The sequence below is a fragment of the Salvia hispanica genome, chromosome 3, assembly GCF_029641045.1.
Source record: "Salvia hispanica isolate PSC_SH4W2 chromosome 3, Shi_PSC_v1, whole genome shotgun sequence".
In the NCBI taxonomy this organism is placed as follows: Eukaryota; Viridiplantae; Streptophyta; class Magnoliopsida; order Lamiales; family Lamiaceae; genus Salvia; species Salvia hispanica.
Genome location: NC_142694.1, coordinates 33,460,028 through 33,482,705, shown reverse-complemented (window position 1 = coordinate 33,482,705; position 22,678 = coordinate 33,460,028). Strand labels below are relative to the sequence as shown.

Sequence of the window (22,678 nt, the reverse complement as noted above, 5' to 3'; positions counted from 1 at the left end):
ATTAAAATGTGTTGATATTTTCTTGTCATTGTATTGATATTCTAATATCATATTGTTGATATTTGTAATACACAATGTTGATATAAAAAAACACCCACGAAAATTATCATATGATAACATAATGACGATATTACCCTTTTGTTGATATTTTGTCTACTATTTATTGAGATTTGTGAGCTTTAATCTCATCCACTCATTTTAAAATCCAAGGGTGGAGATTTAGTCTTGATTTTGGATTAGGGTCCTATAAGCATTAAAATAGGACCCATATTGGAGATATATTTTTATTGAAAATATGAAAAGGTACGGAGAAAAGAAAATAAATTATAAGAGATTAAAAATGTTAGTAATAAATTTGTTTTAAATAAAGAAAATTTAATAAAGAAAATAAATAAAATAATGGATGTAATACAATGAGGAAGAAGGGGTAAATAAGGAAATAGAGAAACTTCTCATCTTTATCCACTCCTTTTTGCGACATTTTCCACGGCATTAACATTTTAAGTTATTTTTTGTAGACACTTGAGCCAGTTGTACCTTAACAATTGGAAGTTGTACATTTTCTTCATCTTGCTGCACTTATTATCTTTAGAGCATCTCCCGCAGCGGACGTTCTGGCGGGCGTTGGACTGGCGTGCCTGCCGTCCGCCATAAGGCGCGGCGAGGACGGACGTAAGGCGCCGCGGGGACGGACGCGGATGTCCGTAGCGGACACGGGAGATCCGCGCCATTCCCGGGACGTCTGTCGCGACGGCGGACGGAGGTCCGATGCGATTTTTAATTTTTATTTTTTAGAAACTCTATATATACGGCTCGTTGCAAACTTTAAATATACGGCTCGTTGCAAACTTTAAATATACGGCTCGTTGCAAACTCTAAATATACGGCTCGTCGCAAACTATATAGATTCAACGCATATGTATGTTTTTTTAAAAAAAAAAAAATCATTGCATTTTTCCCGCATTCGTGTCTAAATTTTAGTTCCGTAAATTGTTTAATTTGGTGAATTTATGAATTCTTTTAATTGCGGAAAGTCTGTGGGATGTCCACCTCTGTGCAGTGGGAAGTCCTTATAACGTGACAGTGCTGTAAAATGTCCTTACATGACATGTGGTGTTTTTGGGAAGTCCATCGAAAAGAGCAAGGGACATCTCTGCCCCCATTGGAGATACTCTTATCCATTTTTCTCTCTCTAATCTCGAAAACTATATCCATCTGGTCAAATTCTAATTTCTCAATTTGTTCTCTGCATCTATTTTGTTCGGTGCCTCATCCTCTCCAACCACTGTCAGCGGAAGGCTAATCGTTGCTGACTTGGACTGCTTATTGCGATCTCACCGTAAGCGATTCCGCGTCTTCTTTCCTTTTTCCATTTTTTTTTGCTTTTCTTTCTACTGGCTTTGACCCTTGGATTGCTGTGAATTAATTGCGTTGTGGAACCATTTTTTTCCTGCTTTTCCTGCTTTTAATTTACTGCATGAAAAGTTAGAGTTTGGTGTGTTTTGTCTTTTGATTTGCGTTTCTTAATCTTGTACTCATAGCATTCGAGTTTTCAAAACTTAATATATTTTGTGATGTGATTTTGAGTTTAATCTCCATTTTAAAGGAGTTGAGTTCTGAGTCTCAAAAGGAAGACATCTTTTTTATTTATTTATTATTATTATTTTTATTTTTTTATGCTGGACTTGTAGTAATAGTTATTAAGATGAATGAATCTAATTTTTTGGAGTGTTTGTGTGGAATTTTTAGCAACTCAATGCTTTGAGTACCTTATATGACTCTTGTTCTAGCACCTCTTATCGCATGAGAGTCATTTTTAAGACCTTCAATCAAGTTTATTTTAAGGCATTCAAATTGTTACTATTATGAATTTAGCAGTTATTCATTCTGTACAAGCATATTTGCATTGCATATGTTCTTATCTGTCCATCTATCTCTATCTTTCTTTAAATGTTCTTCTTTGGAAACTTGCGTGGATCTATATCCGAACAACACCCTACTTAGTTATGTTTGAAAAGCTTAAATCTTTGGCTCCAGTCATGTATCATAAGGAATAGCTGCATTGTTGAAGGCTCTTACGATTCGTTGCTTGGGCGTTTTTTCTTGAAAATATTGCATTACGGACTGCCATTTGGCTTTGAGTTTTTTATCCGCAGCTAAAAATCTCTATATGAGGTTTGAGCATATTTTGCAGCTGTTATAACTTCTGCAGTTCAGTCATCTGCAACTAATATCATTTGTGTGGTGCACCTAAATTTTGATGCGATTATTGGCTTTTGCTAAGAATATCTAATATAGAGATTGTGCTTCAAGGCTGATGCGTATATATCGTTTAGGTGTTGAAAATTGTTCTTGTTTTTGTTTTCAGGAATCATATAGTTCATTAAAACTAATATGTGAATATGTTAATAACGATATAATTGTAATTATTTCAGATCAATCGCATCTGTATACTGAAATATCATTAAAGTATATGCCACATGATATAGTTTGTAATCAAGCAAGCGAGTTTGGTTATCCTAGGATCTTTAACCTGTCGGGATCAGATTGTGAGTGCATGCAGTAAACCAGTTGATATCTTATTAAGTTTGTTCCATATGAGGTAATACTTGGGTTGTTAAATATATCTAGCATTACAAGTACATAATCCTTGTCATTTCCACTGATATGTACCAATTTTCAAGAATGACTGATGGTTGCAAAGATAGAATGGCCATTTCAAATACTTATGGTAAATAACTGCAGTGTGATAGTCTAGCACTAAGAAGGTTTTGATGCTCATGTCTATGGTTTGTATGCTGATTTTGAAATTTAATATGGTTTTTAGTGGCTGATATTGAATTGACTCAGTTCAAAAAATTCAGAGAGATTATTGGTGTAACTTTGCACTCATATTGAAATCATGTACTCCCTCCGTCCCAACTAAGTTGAGTAATTTTTTTTGGGCAAAAAACAAAGCATCTAATCACTCTTACTCTATTCCCTCCTCTCCTACTTTACTCTCTCTTATCTCTTCTACATTATTCTCACTCCTATTTTATTTTATTCTCATTTAACACAATTTCTTAATCTCCGTGCCCAAAAGAAATGCCTCAACTTAGTTGGGATGGAGGGAGTATTATAATCTAGCTATAAACTTCTGTTTGACTTCTATGTTGCTGAATATGATATGAAGATGTATCTATGTCCTGTGTGCTATATATTTACAATCAGTTCTTGTCTACTTTATCATCCACAAGGACCACAACATCAACATCTTGATTTGAATACCATATTTTTGTTTCCTGGGCATGCTCTGATCAGCCAGCAATATTTAATTTGGATTTTAACTTGATGCAAGTGGCATTTTAATGTTTCACCAGCCTCCACTACTGTGTTTTATGCTTTCCTCTAAATCTTGGTTCATCATTATGTTTTTTGTCTTTCATGTGCAATAGGCTGCTTCACTAGATTTTGTGCTAGATTGTCATTGTTAATAGATGAATTGGAATGCTGTGATACAGCCTGGGGTACATATTTCGTCTGTGGAGAGCTTAGTGGAGCATTCTCGAAATCTCACTTTTCTCTATGATTCTATTAATATTTTTATTGTGCAACATATGTCTTACAAAGTGAGTGCCAGAGAGCATATGTTAACCAAATTGCAGAAGTGGTACTGCTTACACTTAGTCTCTAACATGCTCTGTTTTGTGATATAGGCTTGTGGAGACGAAAGTACTGGCAGCTTTTTCATTGACTTCTGGAGTCGCACTTTCTGAGGAATAAGTTCTTGAAGACTATCTGGAAGGACTTCTTGCCATGGCATCAAGATCATGTGGAAATTTCTTTGATTTGGCTTCTGGAGAACTGTTGGATGTTCCTCCAACTCCTAGAAGCCTTGCAAAGGTGATGACTATTCCTGGAATTATATGTGATGGAAATGGGGGCTGTGATGTTGACTCAGATACACCATCATCTGTTTCCCGTGAGCGGAAAATTATTGTGACAAACATGTTGCCGTTGATAGCTCAAAAGGATAGTGAGGCTGGTAGATGGAGATTTAGTTGGGATGAAGATTCACTATATTTACAAATGAAGGATGGGTTTTTGCCTGAGACTGAAGTTATATATGTGGGATCTCTAAAAGATTGAAATAGAAGCCAACGATCAGGAAGAAATTGCACAGAGACTTCTAGATGAATTCAATTGTGTACCCACTTTTCTTCCTCCTGATGTCCAGAAAAAATTCTATTACGGTTTTTGTAAGCAACAGCTCTGGCCTCTTTTCCATTACATGCTGCCTATGTGCCCGGATCACGGAGATCGATTTGACTGACAACTGTGGCAAGCCTATGTGTCTGCAAATAAGATTTTTACTGATAAGGTCATGGAAATAGCCAATCCAGAAGATGATTTCATCTGGATTCATGATTACCATCTCATGGTGCTGCCTACATTTTTAAGGAAGCGCTATAACCGTGTCAAGCTAGGCTTTTTTCTTCATAGCCCATTTCCTTCGTCGGAGATCTACAGAACTTTGACTGTTAGAGATGAAATTCTGAAAGGACTACTAAATGCTGATTTAATAGGTTTCCACACATTTGACTATGCTCGGCATTTCCTGTCTTGTTGCAGCAGAATGCTAGGCCTCGACTATGAATCCAAGAGGGGGCACATTGGTCTGGATTACTTTGGGCGAACAGTCTACATTAAAATCCTCCCAGTGGGTATTCACATGGGAAGACTGGAATCTGTGTTGAATCTGCGATCTACGTGCAATAAAGTCAAAGAATTACAAGAACAATTCAATGGCAAGAAAGTGATTCTTGGAGTTGATGACATGGATATATTCAAAGGCATCAGTCTAAAGTTGCTAGCATTTGAACAACTCTTGCTACAGCATCGAGAGTTGCAAGGTAAACTAGTGTTGGTTCAGATAGTTAATCCTGCGAGGAGCTCTGGGAATGACGTCCAGGAAGTAAAAAAGGAAACATACGTGGCTGCTAAAAGAATTAATGAGATATATGGTTGCTGGGACTATGTACCTGTGATTCTGATTGATCGGCCTGCTCCTTGCTATGAGAAGACCGCCTACTATGCTGTAGCCGAGTGTTGCATTGTTAATGCAGTAAGGGATGGGATGAACTTGGTCCCTTATAAATATGTAGTTTGCCGGCAGGGCTCTTCCATTATGGATCAAGTTACGGGTACAAAACCAGAATCTCCCCGGACTGGCACGCTTGTGGTATCGGAGTTCATTGGTTGCTCACCCTCGTTAAGTGGAGCTATTAGGGTTAATCCATGGGATATTGATGCTGTTGCTGAGGCCATGAATATGGCAATCACCATGCCTGATGCAGAAAAGCAATTGCGGCCCGAAAAACACTATCGATATGTTAGCCCTCACGATATAGCCTATTGGGCTCGCAGCTTCATGCAGGACTTAGAGAGAGCTTGCAAGAATCACTACAACAAACGCTGTTGGGGAATCGGCTTGGGATTGGGTTTCAGAGTTGTATCACTTTCTCCAAGTTTTAGGAAGCTGTCAGTCGATTGCATTGTTTCATCCTATAAAAGGACTCACAGAAGAGCAATATTTCTGGACTACGATGGTATTGTTGTATCTCAATCCTCCATGGTTAAATCCCCCAGTCCCAAATTGGTGGATATGCTCAATGCTTTGAGTAATGATTCTAATAACACAGTATTCATAGCTAGTGGCAGAGGAAGGGATCCACTGAGTGAGTGGCTTGCTCCATGTGAAAATTTGGGACTGGCTGCTTAACATGGGTATTATCTAAGGTATTGAACAGAATCTTGTTGATGTACTTTTTTGTTGGATTTTAGTGTGTTTTGATGCAACTCAACATTCTCATTTCCTTTGTTTTTCAGGTGGAACAAAACCTCGGAATGAGAGTCATTAGCTGCTGATCTCGATTGGAAAGAAATTGTCGAACCCATTATGAAACATTACATGGAAGCAACTGAGGGATCCTCTATGGAAGTTAAAGAGAGCGCATTGGTCTGGCATCACAGGGACGCTGACCCTGACTTCGGTTCTTGCCAGGCCAAGGAACTTCTAGTTCATTAGAAGGTGCTCTCTATGTTGGCCACTAATGGCGAGGCACCAGATCTTGTTATGTGTATTGGGGATGATAGATCGGATGAAGATATGTTCGAGAGCATAGCAAATGCCGTCTCTAATTCTTCCTGCACTGCTGTTCCAGAGATATTCGCTTGCACAGTTGGGCAAAAGCCGAGCAAGGATAAATACTATCTTGATGACACTGCGGATGTTGTGAGAATGCTTGGAGGTCTTGCCATGGCTTCTAACCCGAAGCCTCAGCGTAGCGGCCAGTTCAAGGTTGCGTTCGATAGCGTTTTCTGACAAAAGCCGAAGGTAGGTCTTGTATATTTTTGCTTTAGGACTTGTGACCATAGAAACTAGAATAGGGTGTGGAAACGTAGTGTTAAATCTTGTTGTGGAATGTGAAATACTTGAGTAGTGTAGAAGAGCATATTGTAGTTCTGCAGATGTTGATAATGGTTGCTCTTCATTGCTTAGATGACAGTTGGAATTGAAACTGGTCCTTCTTAAGGTTGATTGTTAAGATCGTTTTTGTTGACATAGTTCCTCAAAGATTGCATTCTGATTGGTTATTGTAGTATGGATGGACATTGTTGGTTAGTTTGTGGCATTACAAATTGAAGGATTATAATTTCCAAAATCACAAATTAGTACTTCTCTATGTTTAGGTTTTCTGCGACATATATATGTATCTAGAGATGATTTGCATGCATGTAGTTACACGGTATCTTTATAGTGGATATTTATGAGTAGTAGATCCTTGTTCAATTACAATATACTTGTAAGAAAGAAAAAGACACATTAATCAAACATCATTCTCATATAACAAATCCAAAACATCGACACTAGATTGTGTCATTTTATTTTATAGGATTAGTACGTAGTTAGATCATATACTCATTCTTGATTTTGTTTAGCTTAACCCCAATAAACAGGCGAACTGCCAGCATAAATGGATAAAGCCTATATCTTGATGACCCAGAGAGATGTGGGCCAAGGTGTTGTAGGCCCACTTGCCTTTAATATTATGTTGTCACTATCTATATAACTTTGGTTGGGGGCCTCAAGTATGTCATTTCCCACCATATAATGGTGAAGATTAAATAACGTTAGAGCATCTCCAATGCTATTAGGTCAGCCACTCTATCTCCCTACCACGTCAGCAGCACTAAAAATCCACCTGCCACATCAGATTTAGACCAGCCACTCTCTCTCCCTGCCATGTCAGCAGCACTAAAAATCCACCTGCCACATAAGATTTAGGCCAGCCGCAAAAAAAATAATTCAAAATATACTACATTTACGGAATTAAAATTACGATTAAATTACGGAATTAAATTTACGAGACATATACGGGAAAATTCATTAATTGCATTTAAAAAGGTACATAGATAAAAAAAAAATTACATTTAAAAAGGTACATAATAAAGAAAAAAAACTATCGCCGTGCAATCCTCCGTGCCCACAACTCTTCAATTATATCCTTTTGGAGTTGAATATGAGCATCCACTTGGCGCATGTTGACAAATTCCTTGAGGCGGCTGACTTCATCGAGAGGTACCCCACGTCGTACACTAGGGGTGGCCGTTCCGTGGCTTGGACCGGCTTCATCGTCATTGGCCCAACTAGTCAGTAGTACGCCTTCGTCTTCGACGATCATGTTGTGCAGGATAATGCAGGCGTACATTATCTGGGAAACGCATCCGACATCCCACAAACGCGTTGGACCCTTAATTGCCGCCCATCGAGACTGGAGCACACCAAATGCGCGCTCCACGTCCTTGCTTGCCGACTCCTGTCATTCCGCAAAGTAGGCCTTCCTTTCATCACTTGTTTGCCTGATCGTCTTCACAAAGACCGGCCACCGAGGGTATATCCCATCCGCCAAGTAATAGCCCATATCATGCCGGTTGCCGTTGGCCACAAATGAGACGGCTGGACCGACGCCCTGGCACTTCTCGTTGAAGAGGGGAGACGAGTTCAGTGTTAGAGTTTGTATACTAGAAATCACCTTTCGAGTGATTGAATACTGTTAAAACTCTTATTTTATTTTCCAAATGAATAAACATATTATTTTTGTCATAATGTTGTTATATTTTACATTTAATGGTTGTTTATTGCATATTTAAATGTATAAGTAATTTAACAAAGTCTAAGTCTTTGTTTTAGTAGACCGGTTGTGGGCGTCGTCCACTTTAAGGTAACACGGTCAGTTCTAAACAAAGAAAAAGAATTATTTCACAACCTAGATAGGCTTAGACTACCTATCATGAAAGGTTGCAATGTCAGTCCGATTATTTCTAAGCCTTACTGAAATAAGATGACGTTGGTGTGGTATAGCACTGAATGGATCTAACAGCGAGACAGTCTTTATGCTATCTACTGAAAGACGAGGTCTCGTAAATTATTTCTCAATCAATGTACGTTAGCATTGAGCATACGGTATTGATTATGCACTACTTTGACTTACCAAATGGTGCGGGTTTTTCGCAACCCAATAAGCCTGGTATATTGGGTAGTGGTGATTAGTATCTAGCGGTGCTAGGATTGCTATTATGTTGAATCGTGCGCGAGGTGAGTCTCGTTTGATAACATCCTCAAGAGAAGCTTGAAATAAGGTTTTATTATTCGGAACCTAGCTAGTTGGAGTTTAATTACTCTATGAATAATAAATAAGATTTTCTTGCTGAGTCCTCTCTTGGAATAAATAAGATATTAATTAATTAAGTCCATAGCAGACAATAATTAATTAATGGATGTTTCTATCTGAAGTGCGAGAAATAAATATAAAGTATTGGAAACCCGAAGTACTTGTAATTTCGGATTTGGATGGGGAGTGCAGTATTACTTCTGTAGTGGCTGCTCGTAATATTCCAATTTTAAGCTTATATTAAATTGGGTTTAATTTAATTAGTAAAAAGCTAATTGGAGGAGCCCATATCCAAAGCCTTCCATAGATCCCTGTCTGGGCCCAATATGTGACTTATTATAAATAGGAGAATAAAGGAGACAGAAAATAGACTTAATTTTATCTAAAATTTTCGGCCCCTACTACTTCTTGTAGTGGTCGAATTCTTCTCCCTCCGTGGGAAAGGATTTCTGTCTTCTCTATTTAAGTCCTAGTGTGCTGGTGAGATCAGCCCACCCTGATATCAGTTCACAAGTCCGGGAACCAGTCAGAAGATCCGTGGTTTTGTACTAAAGATCTTCACGAGGAGAAGGCGCTAGCTATCTTCGATTCTTTGGAGAATCATCAAGGTATAATGGCTAAACCTTAGAACAGCATGTTTTAGGTTTCATTTAATTTAAAGCATGTGATTATTTGAGTTATGAGCATGATACGTGAGATGATTACGCGAATAGAATTTGTCTAAATAATCCGCTAAATAGATCTGATTATTATGTAATTGATTTATGAATGCGCTTCCGCTGCCAACCCCTTCATTCAGGACGTTGAGGTCGTTGTTCGACCCGGCTACCCCAAAATACGCATGCCAGATCCACAGCCGGTAATCAGCTACGGCCTCGAGGATCAACGTGGGATTCTTTGACTTTTAGCCAGTCGTGTAGGCCCCCTTTCAGGCAGTCGAACAGTTCTTCCACTCCCAATGCATACAATCTATGCTGCCTAACATCCCGGGGAACCCATGCTTCTCCCCGTGCATCTGCATCAAATTCTGACAATCTTCGGGAGTCGGGCTTCGAAGGTACTGCTCACCGAAAACGTTTATCACGCCCCCACAGAAATTCTTCAGACATTCCAGGGCTGTCGACTCACCGATGTGGAGGTACTCATCCCACATGTCTGCCGCGCCTCCGTAGGCCAACTGCCTGATTGCCGCCGTGCACTTTTGAATAGGGGTGTGGCCGGGTCTGCCAACCGCATCGTGCCTGAAGCGGAAACACAGATATCGACGCTCTAATGCGCCAACGATGCGCATAAACAACTCCCTGCGCATTCTAAAACGCCGCCGGAACATGTTGGCGGGAAACCGCGGGTTCTCTGAAAAGTAGTCGTCGTACAGCCGCTAATGTGCAGCGGCGTGATCTCGATCAATCACTGCTCGGCGGTGGATAACCCGTGGAGGGCGAGGTATCGCCTGCTGTTCCACCCTACGCATGTACCGCTCCATCTCGCGGTTCATGTAGGCATTCATAGCCTCGTTCATCCTCCGTTCGTACTCCTCAGCATCCCCACCATTACCACCACCGCTACCACCCGCGTTACTCATCGCTCGATGATGCTCTTGTACAGAAAGTTAGAGAGAGAGAAAATTCGTTAAAACAAGTGGTGCAAATGAAAATGAAACTAAAATCGCGTTTATATAGGTTTTTAAAAAAAAAAAAAATAATAATAATATTCGGCGCTGACCGATCGGGCCGCCACAATGGCGGCCAGCGCCCACCAATCGGCCAGCCCACGCCGGTCGGCTCGCCGGTTAGCCGCTCGCCTGCTCCAATGGATCGGCTAGCCGATCGGCCAGCGCCGCGAATCGACTAGCCGGTCGCTAGCCGACCATTGGAGATGCTATTAGGCCATGATAATTGATTACGCTAAATTACCCATTATAGGCCATCTCCATCTGATTTAGTCACCCACCATTGATTAATTTTGACAATCTATTACATACATGAATGCCTCATTCGTGTTTAAAATTCTCAATACATTTTCAAAACCTAAATTATGCGTGACAGTGAGCTGATGTTTCTGTGGAGTACAAATTTATTCTCCTAGTTCATGATTGCTTGGATGCCATGTTTTGACAGTTTCATATCTATAACTGGAAAAAAGAAAATAAGATCCATACACGCGATGTACTTACTCTATACCATCGTTAACAAAAAATGCATCAAATTCAGGTAACAAAGCCGGAGTTGTCCAACAATGTGTGAAACAGATATACCTAATTCAAGTATTGTTTCACACGTACATCAATTTAGTACTCCTACTAAGATTTTATTTAAATTCATAGAGAAGACCATAGAATAAAAAGATTTACATAAAAAACAATAGGAATCTCAATCTGTTTATTTTTTGAAAATTAATTAATAGTAATACAGTATTAAGGAGAGTTTAATTTTAATTTTAATTTTAATTTGAGAAGCAGCAACAGCAGAGCAGTGGGCCCTAACAACCGTCTCCCTTCTTTCTCTCTCATTTGTCTCTTTCATTTCATCTCTCACTCACTTAATCACTCAAAAAATCCCATCGCTTTTACATCAGCCTTCCCTTTTCCGTCAACAAAAACTTTGTTTTTTCTTTGCTAAGGTTTTGATTTTCAGGCAATGCGATGGGGAAAAATGTTGGTGTCCTGCTTTTCACTCTTGTTCTCCTCTTCGCCGGCGTTTCTGCTGCTTCTTCGCCTGCTAGTAAGTGTGTACTGGAGTATGAGTTTTCTCTCAATTTGTTAGTGTTTAATTATTTATATTCATTCTACAGGAATTCTTAATGGAGTTTTGTCCAACACATTTTCGAAGTGGATTCTATCGCTCAAGGCCACAACTAAAACTGGTAAGGATTGGATTCCTTTTCCTTCCCCTCAACATTGTTTAACTGTTTATGCTGCAGCTGTTTCGGGACGTCCGATGATGAAATTCGAGGGCGGCTACCATGTGGAGACGGTTTTTGACGGCAGCAAGCTTGGAATTGAGCCCTACACGCTTCAAGTCTTGCCAGATGGCGACCTCCTTATTTTGGATTCAGCCAATAGTAATCTCTACAAGATCGCTTCATCCTTGTCATTGTGTAAGTTCCGTTTATTTTTCTACTTTCTCAGAAGTGTTGTTGAGTTGTGATTGTTGAATTAACTATATGCCCTTGCTTTCCATGGGAGCTACTCTTGTTAGCACTTTCCATTGTTTTAGTAGTGTTTGACAACTACTGTGATTCTGATTTTGTGTTTTTTCAAAAAATCAGCTTTGATTTTTGTGATTTGGAAAATGAACAGTGTTATTGGGCTGTGACTCTTGAATTGCATAACCACAACTATATGCCCTTGATTTCCATACTCTTGTTAGCACTTTCGATTTTATGGATTGCTTTGAAAATTCCAGATAGCAGGCCAAGGCTGGTTTCAGGGTCGGGAGATGGCTACTACGGACATGTGGATGGGAGACTGAGGGAATCAAGAATGAATCATCCCAAGGGGCTTACCGTTGATGACAAAGGAAATATTTACATTGCTGACACGGACAATATGGCCATCCGGAAGATAAGTGATACAGGTGATTTGAGATGAGAGTTTCAACTCAAAGGATTTAGATGTGTTATTTAGTCGTTTCATGTTTTTATAAATCACTGCCATCATTCTTGATTGTTTCTTGATTTTGTTTTCCAGGGGTCACAACAATTGCAGGGGGCAAACGGGTTCGTGGAGGTGGACATGTGGATGGAGCAAGTGAGGATGCAAAGTTTTCAAATGATTTTGATGTGGTGTATCTTGGAAGCAGCTGCTCCCTCCTTGTAATAGATCGTGGAAACAAGGCAATTAGGGAGATTCAGCTCAATTTTGATGATTGTGCTTATCAGTATGGAAGTGGCTTCCCCTTGGGTAAATCTGCAATAGTATGCTTATCTAGTTACGTTGAGTTCGCACATATAATAAAACTCTTGTATCATTTTTTGGCAGGCATTGCAGTTCTTGTAGCAGCTGGCTTCTTTGGTTACATGCTGGCTTTGCTTCAACACAGGGTTGGTTTGATCGTATCTTCTGAAAATGTGAGTCGTCATCCACTTTCTGCATCTCACTTCATCTCGGAGAAAATAGTAGTACTATCTAATTATTCTTGTGGTGAGGATTGTTGCAATATGTAGAAAGAAGAAAAGATGTGATTGTCGATCTTTTCTCTGCATTGATTTATGGCTTGGTTAACAGTTGTTCCATATTTGATAACCATGTGATGTTATTTTCTCTTAAAGAATCGGGAAGCCATGAATGGGAGGTTATCCGAACGTCATTATCAGAAGCCATTAAAATCGACGATGAGGCCACCACTGATTCAATCTGAAGATGAGCAAGAAAGGCAAGAAGAAAGTTTTCTGGGGTCTTTGGGGAGGCTTGTGGCACAAACTGGGGAATCTGCTGCTGATATTCTGGGAGGAGTATTTCCCATGTTCAAGAAGAAAAAGCCAAACCCTCAATATCAGACGCAGCATCCGTACCAACAGCAGCTCAAGTACTCAAATGCTTGGCCCGTGCAGGAGAGCTATGTTATACCACATGAAGACGAGCCTCCATTTATTGAAACCAGAGCTCCTACTCCTAAGAAGACGTATGCCTTCATGACGAATGACTCTGAGAAAATGCAGCAGCTTAGGCAAAGCCGCGCCTTCTATTCTGGCTGGGAAGGTGACCTTCAGAAGCAGCAGCAGCAGCAGCAAACAAAGAAACAGCATCATCATCATCATCATCAGTATCACGCACCACCTGCTCAGACCCACTACGAGCAAAGCCCTGAGACGACTAATGAGATAGTTTTTGGAGCAGTACAAGAGCAAGATAGAAGGAGAGAAACTATGGTGATCAAGCCCCTAGATCATGGTGTTCCTCTCTACGATCATCAGAACATTCGGTCTCGACTCGGGCGTTGATCAGTATGCATACAGAGCTACTGATTTGGTTTGATCAATATATTCAATTGAGGAGTATGGGGTATAGCTGGATGCCAGATTACAGTATAAGTACATCTTTGAGAGTGGAATATGTTATTCAAGTAGAATAGTGCAAAGTTTGCTATTTCTCTTTAAAATACAACTTCAACAGCCCTGTGAAAATGGGTGGAAGTTGTTCAAATTTTCTTGTCAGTAACTAAATATATACTTTATTTATTGAATTATGCAGCTACCACATGGAAGAAAGTTCTCAGCTCTAGTTAAAAAAGCTCTGTTAATTAGTCAAGTTGTTGGGGGGGTTGTCAGAAACAAAATTATTTTGTGCAAGAATGTCTAAAGACCTATTACCTCATGTTGTTGGATATTTCAGATCTGTTTTCTCCATATTCTTGGATTATTATGAGAGAGAGGGGGTAATTATACAAAGAGTAGCAAAGAGAAGCAAGAACGCATTTTGAAGCAACTGCTGTAATAGAAACATACTAATATGACTTAATGAATCTTACTCAAAAGAAAAGAAACCCCAAAAATGAGCAGCAGGTGTATATGCACTTATTGTAGTTGCTGAGAGCCCCCAATAGGTTATAGGTAGCCAACAACTATCGCAGAGTATACATGAGATGAAATGGATTGAATGATGACGTTTTAATTTGCCATTATTGACCGAAGAAGATGATATAAAGAAGCCTAGAATTAAAAGCCTATATAGCTAGCAACAAGTAGTACAATATAATATCAATGAAACAAACATAGAATTAATTGGACATCATCAAAACACATGAATAGTGAGTGTTACTAGTTATTAGTGTAATAGGGCGGTGGCATACTACTCTCTCCGGCCTCATTCTCCTCCTTGGCCTCCACGGATGGCAGCTTCGAGAGGAGGGCTTCGAGGCTGCTCATCGATGGGGTTATTCGGGGATCGTAGTATTCATGATTCAGCAAATTGTTTTGATAGTGCCACATTTCTGGAGGCACACTAGCATATGGTGACGAAGATGATGAAGACGATGGATGCGGCAACAAAACCCCCGGTATGCTTTCGATATAGATCAGCTTCTTTCTCAGCAGCACTACATAGCTCAAGTCCTCAACAACCTGCACTTATTATACCTTCATCAATTAATTCCAGAGAGAGAAGGGAATAGAAAGATTTATCCTTTATATATATAGAACAGAACCTTGTGGACAGCTCCTAATTGAATGACACCTTCTCTTACAGCAATCAAAGCAATGGTCTGCAACAATTAATTGATTCCTAATTAATATTTTGAATAATCATAATATGTTTAATTCATTCATTGTACCTTAATACCGGACCGGAACTGAGCTTCCCAAGTCCTAGGATGCTGTTAATTTGTTTCCAACCATAATATATGGAGTAAGTAATAGTAGTACTTATATGTTAAAAAACCATAATAAGTAGTACTCACAGAATCAGCTGAGTTGTGCCATGCAGATAGGAAGTTGATTTCTTGATCATTTGGTTCTCTGTGGATCCACTTGTGACTGTGATCAGCCGCCACTTTCCCAATCAAACTGAAAATTATTTATTTACTGTATTAGTTTATAATTAAGCTAGTGTATATATATGTGTGTAGAAACATACCCTTCACCATAATTGTAGATTTCATGTGACATTTTGAAGAAGATGTCAGGCTGCAGCCCAATTTCCTTCATCTCACCACCACAAGCTGCAAAATTGCAAAAACCATCTTCCCAAACCAATATCCTAATCCAACAAATTAAAATCAATAATCAACACTCCTTGATTGATTATTTTATACACGTACAGCTGACCTAAATTAATTACCAGTTCTTCCTCACCCCTCTTGACCTGTCATCCCACCTATCATCAAATCCAAACATAATACTATATATGTCAAATGCATACATAGGTAGGTTAAACATAATTAATTAAGTTGTAGAGGGAGTGTAGTAACTTAGGAGGTGGATAATTTCTAGGAAGAATCCTCCAAAACACAGCATAAACCCATTGGGAATTCTCATGTATACAAAGACTCCTCAGAGTGTGTTGGAGAAGATGAGTTACAGCTAGAGAGTTGAGCTGTTCTTCCATTCTAGTCTCTCTCTCTCTCTCTCGATGAAAGAAGTAGCTACAGTGCCTCGAACCAATTTGCAAAACAAGTAGTAAATCCCAACATTTCTTTACTCCCTTTATATAGGGCAATGTCTCTCTCGAATTAACCAACAATTATGATAAAACAATTAAGAACACTTACCTAGCTAGCTAGTCCTTTTACCGCTGTAATTTCGAATAACTGCTTAATTATTTGTTGAAGGAGTACAATATTTGCTCTAGATTCGCCAACATATCTCTTCCCAGGACAACAATAACTTTCTATCAAGGAACTCCTACTCTACTCGATTCATCTTCTCAGGCTTTTCTTTCATGGCCTCATTCCTGATAAGAATATAATTTTACTACTATAATTCCTCTAAATTCATCAACTTTAATTCAGATCATTAAAAATGAGATTTGAGATTGGCCAACATTTTCTGGTGTCCAGTGTTCAAACCTCCATTCAACACCAGCCCTAATAGTCCTATGGTTATATACCGAAAACCTTAATTAGCATCCATAATCACTACATGCTTTGCTGAGTTGCTCATTATCTTTTTTCAGTATTTACACATGACTTCTGCCTAATCTCAAGATAAGCCATAAGAAAATTAGGTGAAAATTGATTAAGAAAAGCCCATATGTACAGCCATATTTTTTATTTAGAAGAAATACTCGTATAATTCTACTATGTGAAATGTGATGTGAATAGTAGAAGAAGGTTGTGAGCACTCCTTTAACAGTGTATACATCACTCTCAATCTCTGACTCATCGTGTACAAACATATCACAGTTTTAATAAGGAGTGGTCGAATTCCTCAGTGTACTTTTTTTTTTTTTTTTTTTTTTTTTCTCTTTCTTTCTTTTCTGAGTTTTTGGTAACTTGTAGTACTGTTTATTTCCTTACATACTGCTGCATGATTACAACACCTGATCATATAAAAACACATGCATATATACAACATATAAATGTGTGTGCTAGAATGTGTGCATAAATATTTTTGTAGAACGTGATTCCACAAAATCAAATACTGTAAAATATTTTTTCAACGTGTGAGTGCTTCATTTCATATCTATCAGGCTGACAGAAACAACATTAAGGAAGCCTTTTTGACCATTCATTAACAAGAAAACATGTACTAGTACTCTTTATGCAGTGGTGAAAATTGATGCAACCATCTTCATGATTTATTAAAAACAGAAACAAGCAAACAACATCATGCACCATTTTAGTGTTATTTCAATTATTTCCCCTACTTTGGATTCTTCACACACACCACACACAGAGAGAGAAACATAGGGTTTCTTAACCATATAATACTAGTCCATATATATATATATATGTATATTGGCATTGTGAATTGACACAATATAGGGTGGGTGCCTGTATGTACGACTGCACAAGCAGAGGAAAATTGAGACAAAATCTGAGGAAGTCATGTAAGCAGACGAAGTGTGTTTGGGTCTGGAAATAATAATTCCCAAGTTTTTATTTTTCACATTTATTGTTTCTGATTTGGGATAGTTATATTTGAATTTTGTTCTTATTCATAAATTCTAGCTACATGTATTCAAATTTACCAGATCTCCTGTGGATTTTGTTTGAAAAATAATAAGTACTACTCCATACTACTACTACTCCTATAGAAGATGGTGATGAGAGAGAAGATAACAAATTGTAGGAATGCCCCATCCCTTTCCTTCATTAAGGAAGTGGAATCTCTGCCCTTCCCATCTTCCATTGTTATTTGTGTACTTCACATATTTGTTTTAAATATTCCCCCAAATATTCAATAGTTTTAATGTACAGCTAATGTCCTATACATAATCCATATATATGGTGAACATTATTATCCATTACAATGTAGCTAAAAATTCAAGAAAACGGTCTTGGTGTGATCTAATATTGTCCAGTTTACGAATTAGTGAGTGCTACTCAAAGACCCAAGACCCAAACAAATTAAGGATGTGGTGAATAATCTTCATCCTCGAATATAGGAGACAAAATATTGATCTTTTCCCTTGATTCTCGGTATAATTCTCCCTATAATGAAGCAATGATGATGAATTGACGATCTTACAGTTTGCATAATAGTTTGTTTTTGAAATGTTCTGTAATAATATGTTTTCCTTCGTTCTAACAAGATGCTGCGCTCGTGCACTAAAATAATTAAGGATATATAGCATACACAAATGGGGTGTTCGGTTTGCAAGATTGTATCCGGGATTAAATTTGTAGTGTGTTTGGTTCATGAGATTCAACCTAGCTCACAACTCGATCTTAGATGGATAGGCATGAGATAATTAGTCATAGCTAACCCCCTATTCCTAAAATAATCTCATAACTCAATCCTAGATTGTATCTTGCAAACCGAACACCACCAAAATGTACAATCTATCTATACATATATAAAATGCGAGTTTTATGCCATTGTTTTAAAATTTGAGAATTTTGGGTATAGATTTGAATATTTATAAATATAGGGTGTAAAAATGCAAATATTTATGTGAATTTAGTTTTCTAATAATGATGATAATTTATTTATTGTGAGAATGCATGAGCGTTACACGTGAATGTCCTTCATGTTCGTAGGCAATTACGGTGGAAAATCCTTCCGATATTGACCAAATAATATACTATTACCACTACTAAAATGAATTTAGAAAGTAACTACAACTAAATCACAAATTAATTGCATGAGCCGTTACATGTCTAGTGTCCTTTTGAATTCATTAAAAAATTAAATATCTTATCATAAACTGAGGAAATTGAAAGGTTTTAGAATAGCCCCCTAATTCATTTGTTCGGACTATAAATATATGATAGTTGCTAGTTTATAATTCACCATAGTTGATAGTTTATAATTCACCCACTCGCTACTTTATTTTTTGCAAAAATTTTGCTTGATTTTAGGTAACTTCTAAATTTTCAACAATAGTGTTTTTACTTTTAATTATACATTGCTATTGTGGCATAAGTTCATGTTCCCATCAAACAATTTTCTAATTTAGCATCAAATTAATATTAATGTATTTATACAATTGTTATTTTTTATTTGAAGTTCTTATATAGATGGAGACAATTTGACTGGAGAAGATGATACCGGTAAGGGGCGATGAAGTGCCGGAGATTATGACTGGAAAAGGTGAGGCTATTAGAGATAGAGACAAGCAGATAAAAAACGTTGGGATGGATACTGGAATAGAAGAGAGGATGGAGACAGATTAATTAATTAGTAATAAATTCTTTTATTAATTCTAATTGGTTGGTCATATTATTTATTGAGAATTTTTACTGAATTTACTAAGCAATACAAAATTATTTATTTGGTTTTGTATATTTATATAATAATTTTTTTTAACATATTTTTATGCTTTCAGATATTGTGTGATGATATTGTTTATCATTTCGTAAAATTATTTTATTATATAAAATAAGTTGAGAAAATAGAATGAATCGTGCAATGCACGAGGTGTGATACTAGTTACCATAAATATCCACATTATTCACCTTGAATTCTAATCATTTAATAGTCAACATAATTCACGACTCTAGACTAGGAACCATTCATCTATCAAAGCCATTATATGATTGGCAAACGAATTAAAATGTGAATAAAAGATAACCCGGCAAAATAAGAATATTTTGGGCCACTAAACTTGGTTATCATATAATAAAGTCGATATAGGTGGAATTGACAATTGAGTGTGTATAATCGGTTGGTATATTCAGTGTCCTTTTCTTGGAGCTAGTGATGAATTTAGAATATCCTCTACTCTTCTTAACTACTCCCTCCGTCCCGCTTTAGCAGTCCCATTGACTTTTCTGCACTTGTTTAGTGAAAATGATAATAAATAGTTAAAGTAGAGAAATAATAAAGTAAAAAAGAGAATAATATAGAGAAGAGTTTTATCTACATTATTCTCTTTTTTACTTTATTATTTCTCCACTTTAACTATTTATTATCATTTTTACAAAACGAGTGCAGAAAAATCAATGGGACTACTAAAGCGGGACGGAGGGAGTATATGCAGTTATTTAATTATATACTTATAAAATTTAGCGTCTTTTTTGACCTTCTAATTTAATGCATGCATCTACATAAATTATATTCTTCTAGGCTCTATATAAATAAATGTATATTATTGTAGTATCTAGCATATATAAATAAAATAAACTTAAATACCTTAGTCTTTTAAAAAAAAGAAAATGATGTATATAAAATACTTCAATCGGATTGCATTAGAGTACTAACCAGTTTACAGTAATAACTAATAACTTTTAATTCTGTATATTAAAATTATCAGCATAAAGACATAATTATATCAATACAACATATAAATTTAAATATCAATACAAAGATATAAGTTTATCAGCACAAGAAGATTGATAAATTTATGTTGTTACTATAAAAAAATTAGTATTTATTCAAGGGGCATGTTAGGGTGCCACCACCCCTTAAAATAACACCATACCACCATTACTAGCCAATCATTTGTACACGTGGACGAATAATAAGCTGCCACGTGGCAAAAAAAATAAAAAAAATCTGAAAAAGACGGCCAGCAATTTGTTGGTCTTTATCCAGCAATTTTTCTTGTCCAGCAATATCCGACACACTATACAACAATCTATAGATTGCTGTGTAGTGTTTGTAATATTGTTGTGTAGCGTTTATAATATTGCTATATAAGTGATGTCACGATATCACTTTAAGAGGGATTGTCATTTTAACACAAACCTATATTCAAACACCTATTCCGATATATATATAAATGTCTTGATCATATCTAGAGATGCTAGCGGTAATCTTGGTCAAATATCAAACTCACATTATTATTAGTAGTACTATTATCATTGTGGTGAAGGTTGTAACGCACTATATAACATTGAAAGACATGTTGCACTGTCCCATATTCTGGAATCCATAATGTAATAGTCAAAATCCTAATAAATTCATCTCCATAATCTTTCTCTAATTAATAGACCGATGATTTGACTTTTGAGCACACCAATATTTAACAACCAAAAAATTATTATTGTGTGAGAGCATATATATGGAATGTAGACTTATATCATATCGCACTAAAATTTAATAGCTGGGTTTAGTGGAAGACTTGATGAAAGCATGGGCGTATATTTTGTCAAAGAAGCAAAGAGAAAATTTTCAGAGCCAGTGATGAAAATGCTGTAGAATGGGCCCATATTTGAAATATTAGAGAAGTAGTAAAAGTTAAAAGATGTCAAGATATATAACAAACTCGTTCGTAAACCCCTAGCAAAAAGTTCATACATATTACAAAAAAATGTCTAAATACACGTACCTACTATTTAAAAAAATGTCTTTAGTTTTGGGGTCCCAATTAAAAAAGGGACGCAAATGAAAAGATTAAAGCTTAGCGAACAATTATGTCCTCAACTCATGGACGCTTTTCTTTACACCTTTAATTTCAATACAAGTAATTGTATCTCTAATTTTCTAATTTTGTGTTCTCAACTCATAGACGCCCCCAATTTATTTTTCAAATTTTCAAATGCAATGTAATTGTATCTCTAATTCTATGTTATTATAAGATAATTCTTGTTAGTCCAAGTAATTAGACACACTTTCTGTCAATTAGTTTTTGCAATCATTGGTTGATTGATTCTTTATCGGGGGACGGGGATTACAAATTAAGAAGGATTATGGAGCAGTAATTATTTGGGGGCTGAAAAAGGGTAGTATTTGGAACTAAAGAAAAGGAGGCATTATGAGCATAGCCGGGGAATAGTCACTGGGTCTGTCGGTGCATACCCTTGGCAATTACAAAAAATAGAAAAGAAAATGAGGTATTATGAGCAGAGCCCTTTTCGATGTTTCTTTTTACTAATTCAAGTATTACCTTAATTAAGTTTCGTGGTTGGCCCTTGTTTCCTTAACTAAAAACAACTCCAAACACATCAATGCATCTAATTCTCAATATATATGTACACACAAAAATAACTGAATACATATATGTACAATTTGTATTAGTTAAATGATTGTTTGAGGGAAGGTTAGAGGTCAAACCTCAATTCAACAAATATAGTTATATAATCGAAGTACAATGTCGTACTATAAGCATCAAAAGAGAGATTTGTATAAACATTTTGCACCATATATATCTAGTTCAATTCCTTTATTCTGTTTGGGTTTCAAATTTATCTATAAAATTATTATACTAATATTTTAGCAATAATTTGGAATAATTGGAGTGGGACAATGGATGATGGTAGCATCTTTATGCTACAGATGCATTGAAAATGAGTCACAATGATAAGAGGGATGGAATAAGCATCTATCTAAAGCTTAGTGATTGACTGAGATATGTGGGGTTTGAATTATAGAGACATTGGATCACTCTCCAACCAAAGTGCCCCTCTCTTTTTCATCACAACAAGACACGTAGACAGAGAGAGACCATGCTTCAATTTTATATTTCTGACATATATAAAGATATCAATTTGAATAATACTATAGTATATCATTAATATCATTCTGGGGTGACATGAAATGAAGAGGGATGTGACTCTTTTATTGAAAGACTCAAAAGGAGCAACTCCATATAAATGTTGGAGCATATTTTGCACTCTCAAAACATCACTTCAATGCCCATATCTTTACATGGTATCCCCCTATCCGAGATGCCCTTAATTTGTTCTTCCCCATTTTTTTTTTAATCTTCACTCATCTAAACAAATAATACTCCTAACGTTGAATGGTCTTATTGACTTAAAAGATTAAGCTATATAATCTATTACTATGAATTTATGATGTAGATTGGAAGGAATTTCACTACATTAATATTGTTAATTGGATGCCAATTAGGTGACCTTGAAAATCTTGATTACGCATCGCATAGAAGGGTGCGTATTGGTTGGGAAGTTTGTTGTTTT

At 36.9% G+C, this 22,678-nt stretch overlaps 2 protein-coding genes and 1 pseudogene across 3 annotated transcripts; 2 read left to right on the top strand and 1 right to left on the bottom strand.

The window, feature by feature from the left end:
* The first annotated feature begins 1,166 nt into the window (after positions 1 to 1,166).
* On the top strand, positions 1,167 to 6,605 carry LOC125214432 (putative alpha,alpha-trehalose-phosphate synthase [UDP-forming] 9; annotated as a pseudogene). Its single transcript, XR_016137125.1, has 3 exons — positions 1,167 to 1,339; positions 3,699 to 5,781; positions 5,872 to 6,605. The product of XR_016137125.1 is annotated as a putative alpha,alpha-trehalose-phosphate synthase [UDP-forming] 9 (transcript).
* Positions 6,606 to 11,244: 4,639 nt separating this feature from the next.
* LOC125210722 (uncharacterized) lies at positions 11,245 to 13,900 on the top strand. Its single transcript, XM_048110301.2, has 7 exons — positions 11,245 to 11,437; positions 11,508 to 11,579; positions 11,637 to 11,813; positions 12,122 to 12,292; positions 12,406 to 12,618; positions 12,697 to 12,785; positions 12,987 to 13,900. The coding sequence occupies exons 1-7, from the start codon at positions 11,359 to 11,361 to the stop codon at positions 13,656 to 13,658; spliced, it is 1,473 nt and encodes a 490-aa protein (XP_047966258.1). The 5' UTR covers positions 11,245 to 11,358; the 3' UTR covers positions 13,659 to 13,900.
* A 417-nt stretch (positions 13,901 to 14,317) lies between these two features.
* Positions 14,318 to 15,847, bottom strand: LOC125210723 (protein RICE SALT SENSITIVE 3-like). The gene is made up of 7 exons (XM_048110303.2): positions 15,623 to 15,847; positions 15,493 to 15,528; positions 15,289 to 15,411; positions 15,113 to 15,218; positions 14,987 to 15,028; positions 14,861 to 14,917; positions 14,318 to 14,777 (listed from the first exon to the last, which is right to left on the bottom strand). The coding sequence occupies exons 1-7, from the start codon at positions 15,757 to 15,759 to the stop codon at positions 14,475 to 14,477; spliced, it is 804 nt and encodes a 267-aa protein (XP_047966260.1). The 5' UTR covers positions 15,760 to 15,847; the 3' UTR covers positions 14,318 to 14,474.
* Between the last annotated feature and the right edge of the window lie 6,831 nt (positions 15,848 to 22,678).

What these genes read in the sequence shown, in the direction of transcription:
- LOC125210723 (XM_048110303.2), bottom strand. Translation starts at nt 15,759, where the DNA reads ATGGAAGAACAGCTCAACTCTCTAGCTGTAACTCATCTTCTCCAACAC. An exon ending in AGAAATTATCCACCTCCTAA is followed by an intron (nt 15,529 to 15,622) that starts GTTACTACACTC and finishes ATTTGATGATAG; the next exon opens with GTGGGATGACAGGTCAAGAG. An exon ending in AGAGGGGTGAGGAAGAACTG is followed by an intron (nt 15,412 to 15,492) that starts GTAATTAATTTA and finishes TTGTTGGATTAG; the next exon opens with GATATTGGTTTGGGAAGATG.
- LOC125210722 (XM_048110301.2), top strand. Translation starts at nt 11,359, where the DNA reads ATGGGGAAAAATGTTGGTGTCCTGCTTTTCACTCTTGTTCTCCTCTTC. An exon ending in CGCTTCATCCTTGTCATTGT is followed by an intron (nt 11,814 to 12,121) that starts GTAAGTTCCGTT and finishes TGAAAATTCCAG; the next exon opens with ATAGCAGGCCAAGGCTGGTT. An exon ending in TGGAAGTGGCTTCCCCTTGG is followed by an intron (nt 12,619 to 12,696) that starts GTAAATCTGCAA and finishes ATTTTTTGGCAG; the next exon opens with GCATTGCAGTTCTTGTAGCA.